General features: G+C 55.9%; 1 protein-coding gene across 2 annotated transcripts; it reads left to right on the top strand.

Annotated features, from left to right (window-relative positions):
* On the top strand, positions 1,015 to 9,830 carry C13H3orf18 (chromosome 13 C3orf18 homolog). Of its 2 annotated transcripts, none has more exons than XM_013981743.2 (5): positions 1,015 to 1,348; positions 2,904 to 3,293; positions 6,112 to 6,137; positions 6,628 to 6,775; positions 7,990 to 9,737. In XM_013981743.2, the coding sequence occupies exons 2-5, from the start codon at positions 3,060 to 3,062 to the stop codon at positions 8,068 to 8,070; spliced, it is 489 nt and encodes a 162-aa protein (XP_013837197.1). In that variant the 5' UTR covers positions 1,015 to 1,348; positions 2,904 to 3,059; the 3' UTR covers positions 8,071 to 9,737. The 2 variants fall into 2 exon arrangements, with proteins under 2 accessions (XP_013837197.1, XP_003132279.1); XM_003132231.4 differs by having other exon boundaries at positions 1,024 to 1,291; positions 7,990 to 9,830.

Below are 10,763 nucleotides of genomic sequence, written 5' to 3'. Positions count from 1 at the left end.
TGGTCTAAAGAAGCCGGCGAGAGAGTAGAGGGGCTCGTGGGAGGGTCCCAGCACTGGGGGCGGGTACTAATTTAAGGAGCGGGACTGGGTGTCCAGGACCTGCGGTCCAGGTGGCGCCTGGGCTCAAGGGCTGCTTTTAACCCTCTAGTTCCCGTTTTAGGGTTTGGAGCAGGGAAACTGGAAGTAGGAGACTAGGATTAGAATCCTGACTCGTCTCGAGGCTTTGTCCAGGTGCCCATCTGTGGGCCTCAGTTGCTTTTATAAAATTCATGGCAGTGTCCTGCAAAATATGGCCTGCCAGTGCCAACCCCTCGCCCCGGAATCTATTGTTACCTACCTCACGGTTAACTAAACTACTATTAAACATGCAGTTTCCCCGAACTCCATCCCAGACCCCTGATCCCCATAAACTCCTTTGAAAACCTGAGGATTAGAAAGTATCTGAAGGCTCCTCTCCAGAGGTGTTCGTGCTCCGGATGGAGGGATGTCTGTGGGCTTGCTTGGTTCCAAGTGCCCAATAATACCACTGCAGTAATAATTCCAACCCGTCTCCAACTTCTCTGAAGATGAATCATTTCTAGACCAGGGTAGGTGTCCTTTACCAAGAGCCCACACACCAGAGCCCACGTGAACAGGAAACTGAGACCGAGGGAGGAGAACATCTTGCTCTAGGTCGCCAAGCTAATGGAGGGTCGATCCAGAGTTCAATATAGGCTCAAGGATCCTAGTCTAGTGCTCTCCCCAAACCTGCGTCCACCTGCGTTTGGGAAGCGCAAGTCTGTCTTGGCGGAGGTGGAGCCCAGGCTAGCCGGAGGCCAGAGTTCTGGCCCCTAGAAAGGGCCCGGCCAAGCATCATCCCCCGCCCAACTCTTGCATAGGCCTCGGGGAGTGAGGAGTGGTCTCCAAGAACCTTGACCCGGCTCCCGCTCCTGCTGGGGGCAGAGCCAGATCCAAGTGACAGGCCAGCGGGCCAATGCAGGGCGGGCTCTGGGCTTAACAGCCAATCCGGGGCAGGGGACTCGGAGCTGGCAGGGAGGAGAGGAGCTGGAACGTCGCAGACCCGCGAGGCTGCTCGCCTCGGCCCCACCCCCGCGGTGGGTCCCAGCCCCGCCTATCCGGGTCCAGGCTGGCACTCTCGGCTGCTGGCGGTGCGACGTTGCAGTCCCAGCCCAAGGGTCGGACCTGCCGCCCCCTACCCTAGGCTTGGGGATCCCCTCTCCCCCGCCCCCTCCTGCCGATCGCCACCACCCCTAGCCTCTCCTGCTGAGCTCGGCGCCCCAGAGAGGATTAAGTAAGTGCTGAGGTCGCTGCTTCTGTGCAAGAATGGAGGAATCACAGAGTCGCGGAGGTGGGGACGGGGATTGGAACACGGAGGATTGATGAACCTGGTGGAGAATGAATGGCATGCGGGTTCTTGGAGGTCGTTTTTCCCATCTCTTTCTCCCTGGCTTCCTTCTCTTGCCCTTTGGACCAAAGACAGTCCTGAACAGTGAAGAGCAGGGCCCTTTCTCTCCTTTGGAGGGAGGAATAAATAGAGCCCCAGAGCAAGTGTCAAGGCCCAAGGTCATATCTGGGGTCAGTGGCAGAGCCAAGAAAGAACCTGAGACTCCTGACATGCCCAGCCTAGCTAGAGGAAGAGGACAGAGAGGAATGATGAGCATCTCCCATCCCATGTTTCTGTGCCAGCTTTGCCCCTTCCTAAGGGGCCGTCATGGATGTGTGCAAACCTCACACACAGGCATGCACCTGTACAGGGAGGCACCCTGCATATACCCATGAGCTAGTGTGCAGAAGCTAGTCTTGAGCTGTGCGTCCCTCCTCGCCCTAGGCCTGCCCTTCTGCAGTTTGGCTAGAACTTCTTCCCACCCTGCCTTGCCCAGGGCCCTTTGGCCTGGGAAGGCCCAGGTCAAAATCTGGACTGGGCACATCTCCCACCCTCTGCTCCCAAGGGAGGAGGGAAGGGAAAGATAAGACATCTCAAAGTGGGAGCTCCATCCCTGCCCTTGAAGATTGGCTCCACTTAATTTTCTCCTAGTCCCTGGCAGCCCCTAGCACCCCCACAGGGGGTCCAGTGACCCAAGAGCTTACAGAGAAACCCCACCAGAGGGCCTGATTTTAGCCTCTCTGTTTCCTTCCTGTCTTCTGGTCTTGCCACACCTGTCCCTGCCATCACTCCAAGCACAAACTGGCCCACATAGTAGGCTGGGTCCCAGGGGCTTCTGTGGCTCCCATTTCCCAACTGGAGTGGCCAGAGGGAGAAGATCTAGCATTTATTGGATGCTTACTGTGGATGAGAGGGTTGTGCTGAGCTAGTGTTTTTCTAGAGACTTGTTCATTCTGATATTTCAGTGATCCTCTGACCCTTTCTGTGGGGGAGGTGTTCCTAACACTTCACCTTTGACTCAGAAAAGCTGAGACATAGAGAGGTGGAGTAGCCTGCCTAGGGTCATCCAGTTAAGTGGCTGAAACATAATTAAAAGACAAGCCTGTCTGCCTCTTGTGCAAAGTGTTTCTCTCCAGGAAAGGAAAAAAAACAGCAGTGTTTTTTTCTCCAAGCAAGAGATGAGTGATGTGGGGGGCAGGGACTGAGAAGGTGGAGAGCATGGGGAGTAGGGCCTGGGTCTGGGGAGTGTCTTTCTGTCACACCTCCCCACTGCCTTTCCCACCTTCCAACTATGATCTATGATCATCTTACCCTCAAAGAGGGGGCAGGGCTTCATCTTCATGTCCCCGAATCCACGTGGGACCCATAGATATATAAAGCATACCTGTTGATGTCCATCCGCTGACCTCACCCTTGCCCTCAGACTTTTATTTCCCTTGTGCCTTCAGAAATTAGGGGGGCTTCATCTCACCACATAATCTCATCCTTAGCCTCATGTTTTATATTTTTTCCTTTTCAGCACCCAGGGAGGGAGGGAGCTCCCTTTACCCAAGGACGTGGCTGCCTGTGTGAATAGCAGGGGCCACAAGCTGGGACACTCCTGATGTCAGAAGTGAGTGGGCAGGTCGACTGACCACAGGCAGTCTCTGAGCCAAGGCCCTCTCTCAGCATCAGCATGGACTCCAGGATCTCATCTGCTAAGGGCTGGTTCAGCAGCCACCCTCCCACTTCTGAGCCTGACCTGGAGCCTGCTACAGATGGGCCAGCTTCTGAGACCACCACCCTCAGCCCAGAAGCTACCAGCTTTAATGACACCAGAATCCCTGACGTGGCTGGTGGCACAGCCGGTGTGGGCACGATGCTTCTGTCCTTTGGGATCATCACAGTGATTGGCCTGGCTGTGGCCATGGTGAGAGCTGGGGCAGGCTGGGGCTGGCCCAGGTGGCCCTCAGTTGGCAGAGGGCAGTCTGTGTTTAAATGTTAGAGAATCTGACTAGAACACAATTGTCTGTTAGTACAATCCTCCGTCCTCTCCTCCTTCAGGGGTTTGTTTATTGGGGTCCAGAGACCAGAGAGGCTGCCTTCAATTGGAAGAACCAGAAAAGGTTCGGAGGAATACATGGTATTTTGAGCTGGGCCATGAAGGTCACCTAGGAGTTGGGGAGGCAAGTGTTCCAAATGGAAGGTCCTGATGGATGAGAGTTTGGAGGTAGGCAGGGGGTTCTGTGAGCAGCAAGCAGGGCAGTGAGGCAAGTGAGTGTGGGGCACAGTAGGAGTAGAGGCCAGAAGGCAGTTGGGATAGATCATGGGCTGCAGAGTCTGGGCATGGCAGGCCTCTGGCAGCATTCACTTATTCATCCACTTGGCGGTTATTGACTGGGCACCTACCCTGGATCAAGCCTTTGGGACCCGAGGAACTAGGAAGAAAAGGTCCTGCCCTGTAGTTCTTACAGGGAGTGGGAGATAGATAAAACCAAGGATGCCAAAGAAAGCCAGTGGGAACTGGGAATTGGGTGGAGGGGCCTTCCTAGGCTGAGTGGTCAGGGACAACCAAGGAGGCAGCATTAGAGCTAAGGCCTCATGGTGGAGGACTGGCCTCAGTGTTACAAGAAGCGCAGAGGTGGGCAGACAGCAGGACAAAGGTGAGCTGGGGTGAGGGCTGCAGTTGTTCCCTGAGACTGGATATTATGCTGTCAGATCTGGTGTCTGCCTCTGAAGACACGGGCTCTCCCCAGGAAAGGAGGGGGTGCACCTGAGTCCCCCAAGCAGGCCTGGCAATGGTGGCATTCTGCCCACTCACTACCCCACACAGGCTCTGACAGCTGGTCTCAGGTTCAGGAGCATGTTGCTCTGACAAATAAGGCAGTGGATGGCCCATCCATGGCCTGGCTGGAGCTGCTGGTAAACCAGGGTCAACATATGGACTCCACAGGTACTGGATTACTGCCAGGGAACCATTTCTGGCCAGCAGGCAGAGCCAGGATGCAACACACAGCGAGGCCAGGGCCTGAGCTGTCCCCTGGGGCAGGGGTGAAGCATAATGTCAGTGTTTGGTACCCAAGTGGTAGTTAAGCAGGCTACGACACCCTAACCTAGAATCTGCCCTTGTCACTCTTGGCCAAAGATTTTGTCCTAGGAACTTGGGAGGACTTCCTTACTCTTCATTCTGGAAGGACATTCAGAGGGCCAGGGTAGATGGCCTTACCACCAAAAGCAGAGAGGTAGGGTGGTCATGGGGCAAAGGCAGTGGGGGACAGGAAACGGTTCCTGGGCACCAGGGGGCAGGTCCAAAAATATTACCTGAGTACCGCCTCTTCTCCCCTCATGCCAGCCCTGAGCCAAGCCATGCTGGGTACAAGGAGAAGCAAATCAGTGCCAGGCTGTGTGCCTCACATAAGAGGAGCAGTGGTGGAGGGCTTCCTGGAAGAGGTGGGGCTGCAGCTGGATGGTGAGGGGTGAATCAGAAAGGCAGGTATGTTGGGGGAGGGTGTTAGTAGTTGGGGCAGAGGGAGCAGCAAGGGCAAGGCACAGAGATTAGAGAAAGGTTCTAGCCTCTATTGAAGATCCTTTTGTATCCAGGGCCACAGGGCAGGGAGGAGGGTTTGGGGCAGGGCTGAGAGGTGAGGAAGCACAGGGTGCTGGGGCTAGAGCTGCTGCTTCAGGGCAGGCAGGGGCTGGGTCACAGACCTGGCACTCCTCTCGCATCTCACCTATAGGAGAGCAAGGGGCCCTCAGTTTCTTTCCACCTTTTGGGTTCCTGCAGGAATGAGCAGCAGGGGGAGCTCTGGGCCAGGCTGGAACAAATCAGATCTCAATGTGATGGGACAGAGTGTAGGAGTCACAGAGGGTTTGGGACAGATTCTAGGAACACGGCTTTCCCACAGGCCGAGGTGGTCATGTTCCTGATCGTCAAAAGTCACCAATCTAGGGATGAGTGGGCTGGTGGCAGAGTTCCCTGGAGTCCCTGCTCAGGTGGTCACCCAAGTCTCACCTCCTTCCTCTCTCCTCTGAGTGTACCAGGATTTCCTGCTCCAGCCAGGGGCATGTGGATCTTGAACATTTTCTCAGGCTGCCTAGTCCTTTATCTTCAAGTCTATACAATGTGGGGTGGAGGGGGGTGGTTAGGACCCAGGGACCTTCCTAGCTTCATCTAGCATCAGGGCTCTAGAGTTTGGTTTGGGCTCAAGCCTTCCTCCTCAGCCCCTGTCCACTGAGAGCTATTGGCCTCCCGGGGAAACCCCAGGAACCCAACTCAGGGCTATTGCCAAGCAGAGTCTGGCCACTGACTACCCCCTGCTCTTCTTGCCTATAAATGGGGAGAAATTTTGGCCTGGGAATGGTTGAGAGGAGGGGATTGCTGAAGCCCCCCCCCCACCACACACACGCTTCCGCTCTGAGGAGTCTGAGGCAGGGGTGAGGCAGAGTGTCTGGAGCCAGACTCCGTATTGGCAGGGGTGGGCCCACCAACCTCCAGGCCATGCTTGACTGCCTGGTCTTCCCAGGCTGGGCTGCTCTCTAGCTCTGAGTCCAAGCACTGTCATCATCTAATAAACATCAAGTGGCAGCACGAATATAAGAAGTATACGTCCCTGGGATGGACTCCCTGAGGACATGGAGACCTATAGTTCTCCCATTGATGAGCCTCAGAATGTCCCCTGTCCCAAGGGACTGCTGGATTAAATAGGGCCTCCTTTCCTGGCCATTTGATGCTGCTCCTTCTCTTACAGGTTTTATACATCAGGAAGAAGAAGAGGTAACTCCCCCACTGCCACCCAAGACTGCAGCTTGAGGGCAATGCTGGGCTGGACTCCAGGGTGTGGGGAAGGGGAACTTCCCAGCTTGAGGGCCCCTCTCCCTAGTCAGGGCCTCTTCTGCCCACTCATGGTGACCACTTCCCCTTGGGGAGGGGGGTGCTGAGCCTTTTGCCCTGCTGTCCTGAGCTAACTGCCACTGACTCCCCTTTGCCCACCCTGGGCCCCCGAGGCTGTGGATCGTGCAAGGCCCTGGCTCAAGCAGTCCCCAAAACCCCATCTGGTCCCAGGAGTGGTTAACTCTTCCTCCCAGGCCACCCATTCGAGGGGTAGGGCCAGCACTAGAGGTGCAAAAGTGTCTTTCATTGCATCTCAGGGGAAATTTTAGGGCCCTAAACATGGTCATGTCAGCTGGTCAGCAGGCAGGGACTGAAGGCAGGTGGGAGGGGAAGGGCCTGCCCTGCCCCCAGCAGCCTCTGCCCCCACCCCCAGGCTGGAGAAGCTACGCCACCAGCTTATGCCTATGTACAACTTCGACCCCACGGAGGAGCAAGATGAGCTGGAGCAGGAGCTGCTGGAGCATGGGCGGGATGCTGCCTCCATGCAGGCTGCCGCCGCTGTGCAAGCCATGCAGGGCAAGGTGGGCACTGACAAGTCTCCTCAATCCAGCCTACAGCCTGTTCATGGCTCTTCCACCCCATCCCCTTTCTCATGCAGTGTCTAGCGTCTGCCATGTGGTCAGCTATTGAGTATATATGGATTTTGTCAGGTTTGTTTAGAAACTGGTAGAATTGTTCTGTGACCACCTATATAGATTCACTGCACAAGGCCAGGCTGGAGCAGCCTCAGGATTCATCATGTCTCTGCCCCTGATAATCTGGTGATCTTGGAAGCTCCATTGGCCTCTCTGAGCCTCAGTTTTCTCATCTGCAAATAACAATCCTGATTCTGCCCTGGGTCTGCTCACTTAAAACAGACGGAAAGCAAAAGACTGATGGACGAGATTGTCACGAGGCTGAGACACATGGTTCCTGTGCTTCTCAAGATCCCAGTCCTGGATGGGTTGTGACTGGGGTCAGACTCTGGGGCAGTGGCACCTCTAAGATTGGTGGGATCCTAGAAACTGACAGACCCCAGCCAGACTCACCTCCCAGGTCCAAAGAGTCAGGTACCTGTGCAGTCAGCCTGCTAGAGTCACTGGGCTGTCTGGCCACTTGTTCCCAGTCCCTGAAATTCCCAAGGGCCAGAGCACCATGAGGAGGCCTGGTCTCCCTCTGACCTATGATGCTCCTTTGCATCCCTCCTTGCCTTCACCCCACAGGTTGGTGGGGGGGGCGGGGGGGGGGTGTCTGGCCCCACAGAGGCAGAACTGGGAGACTGGACTCGGGAAGAGCCCAGGCTGGGAATTACTACAAGTTCTGTGGCACCTGGATCAGGACACATTCTCTCCCTGGGATATTCAGGAAATTGGCTGAGAACCTTTGTTCACCCAGCCCTTGGGACTACTGACCATTTGACAGTTGTTTCCTGTGCCCTGCCCTTGTGTCAACCCCTGTGCTGGGGGGTTGGGCCCCCTCTGCTGGGAGAGGGTGGTACATGCATAATTAATCCAGGCCCTGGGCCTTCAGGGTTAGTGTGGGGCAGTTGGCTGATGTGGACTGGCAGGCTGGCCATGGCTGTGGGGGAGGAGTCATCTGAGCCAGGTCCCATTTCTTGGCTGAGCTTGTGGGTGGGCATTTCAGGCAGAAGGCATAGCTGGTGTCAAGTGCAAGCCGACACAAGAGGGTGGAGGTCACTGGACCAGAATGCGTGCCCCAGGTCAAGTCCCTGATACCCCTGATTGTCTCTCTGCAGACCACTCTCCCTTCTCAGGGCCCGATGCAGAGGCCCAGCCGGCTGGTGTTCACTGATGTAGCCAATGCCATCCATGCATGAGTGGCCTGGGGACAGGCCTGGACCTCTTATGAAGATACCTGCCACAGTGCCCACAGAGCTGCCCACTCCAAGATCATTAAGACCTACTCTCAGGACCTGCTCTGCCAAGGCCTCAGCTGTTTTGAGGACCCACCTGCCAACTCTCCAGGCCCTAAGAGAGGCCCCTGGCCTAGTTGGGCATAGGGCCTCTGACATCCCCCGATCTGAGGGCCCTGGCGTGGAGAGCATCCCTCATGTCAGGAAGATGGAGAGCCACTGCTAGCTTCCTTGTGCTCTTCCCAGATCCCTCACATCAGGGTCTGCTCCTCTGATGTGGAGGAAGTGGAGGGAGGCGTGGGATGGGAGGGGAAAGGGGAGGAGGGGGAGTTTACTTCTGTCAGCGAGAGACCTATCTTTGGAATCTGGAGCCTCCTCTAGGGTGGGGAGAGGCAACAACCCAGGTCTGGGGGACAGGGTATGGGGGCACCCTGGGAGAGGCTCGGTGATAGAGCTGAAACTGCCCAGCTGGCAAGGATGCCAAAAGGAGGGATGCTCGTTCCCAAGGTCCATCCATATTATAGCGAGTCCGTGAGGTCTTCCAGCACCCCCTCCCTGGCAGCTGGCTGTCTGCTGGGCCCAAGCTTTGATGGGAGCTGAGGGGGAAGGGCGGAGGGGAGCAGGTGTGGAGAAATGCTGTGCTCAGACCTTCTGGAAGGCCTCATGCACCTGCGTGAATGTGCCCACACGCAGATATGTGCCTGTCCCAGCACAAGGGGCAGGATGGAGACTGCTGCATTGGCTCCACTCTCCAAATTGACCCCCATCCCCAGGGGTGTGGAAGAGTGCTGTATAGACCCTCTTCTCTGCCTTCATCATTCAGGGACTGAAGGGAGAAGGAAGCAAAGGCAAGGGTCCCACTGTCCACCACATCTCTTCACTGAGCTCTAGAAGCCAAGTATCTTGCTTCTGAAACAGTTCCCTGTCTTGGTACACCACATCTATTTTGGGGATCTGGGGTTGGGGAGAGGTTATTGGTTGAAGGGCAGTGGTCACAGGGCAGTGGTCAGGGGTTGCAGGCTAGTGGAGGAAGTTCTTACTGCCTGACAAGGGGTAGGGTTAGCTCCTTGGGAAGCAGACCAAACAGACTTAGTCTGGTGTGTTTTTTGTTTGTTTATTTTTCCGTTTGTTTGTTTGGTTAGTTGGTTTGTTTTGGCTGCACCTGTGGCATGTGTAAGTTCCTGGGCCAGGGATCGAGCCTGCATCACAGCAGCATCCCCAGGCGCTGCAGAGACAATGTTGGATCCTTAACCCCCTGCACCACGAGGGAACTCCAAACCTAGTCTCTTTTGATCAGACCACCCACCTACCCATTGTCTACCCACCCCATGCCCCTCAGGAATTCTGCCAGTCTGGGATATCTGAGCAAGGCACTGGGCCAAGCCAGACCCCCAGAGCTGGGCCTGCATGCGCACATGAGTCTGCATAGGGCACACCCCTGTGACTAGCCTCACCACCCTTGCTGTCCTCTGCTGGTTGGAGGGGACTCAAGGGCGGCATGTGCAAAACTTCTGTTGGCAAATACCACGTGTCAGGATGTGAGGGCCTAGGAGGCCTGTGTGGGGAAGGTTCTGGATTTATTCCCTCCTCTAGATGCTATAAATACATTAGCATTTGAGCCAACTGGAGGGCTGCGGGTAATTTAGGATGCACAGAAGCTGTAATTTAACTCACAGCAACTCCATGTGAGAGCATTAAAGATGTAATTAAGATGTTTACACAAAGAAAGTGTGAGCCTTTGACACTGGGGGTGTGAAACTCCAGGAGGAGTGGGATGGGTGAGGGGCTGTTGGGGAACTGGGGACAGTCCCTTGGATTCCAACCATAAGGTGGCAGCCCAGCTGGCTTTCCTTGACCCATGTTATGAAAGGCCTCTGGTCCTGAGTTCAAGGCTGCCTTGGGACCTCACGCCTCAACTGTGGAGTGGGGTCACAATGCCTGCCATCCCTTTGATGGGAAAGGCCAAGTGGACAGGACCTGTGGGACCAGAGGAGGGAGGGGCCTTGAGCCCCAAGGGCTGGGGGAGGTGCGACGCTTCAGAGCCCATAGGAGCTGGGTCTGAAACACAAAAGGAAACAAAATAGTGTGGTCTTTCCCAGAGCACAAGGGTGCAGGGAATGGTGGTATTGGGGCCCAACTGCAGGGTTCAGAAGGGTTTGGGGGAGAATGACAACAGAGTACCAACTGTCCTGTTTTATCAGGACTGCACAATGTTAGCACTGGAAATCCCACAAACCAGGATGTTAAGTGACATCTAGATCCTCCACTAGAGAGCTGAGCTCTCAGGCTAGGCCCATGTGGAAACAAGGTGGGGGCAGAGGGTAGTGAGCCCCCAGTCCCATGGTGGAAGGCTGGGCTGGAGGTGGGGGCTGTGGGACAGAGCCTTGGGTAAGGGTCAGGGCCTCAAGCACCCCTCTGGCTTCCTGCATGGGGGTCAGATAGCCGGGCCTGTCAGTGACAGCCCTGGACTTGGAGAGGGACCTCCTTTCCTCAGCGACTAGCAGAAGGATTCCTGAGGGTGAGGGATGTGTGGCTCTGCGCCCTTATCTGTTGGGCAGCCCCTCAGCTTAGGCATGTGGAGCTGCAGAAGGGCCAATGTCTGCGGGACCCTGAAAGGTAGGCTCTGTAGAGTAAGTCTGGCACCCAGGGGCCAGGGC

This window comes from Sus scrofa, chromosome 13 (genome assembly GCF_000003025.6).
Source record: "Sus scrofa isolate TJ Tabasco breed Duroc chromosome 13, Sscrofa11.1, whole genome shotgun sequence".
NCBI classification, from domain to species: Eukaryota; Metazoa; Chordata; class Mammalia; order Artiodactyla; family Suidae; genus Sus; species Sus scrofa.
The sequence above is the reverse complement of the archived record's forward strand: the minus strand, read 5'-3'. Positions and strand labels throughout refer to the sequence as shown.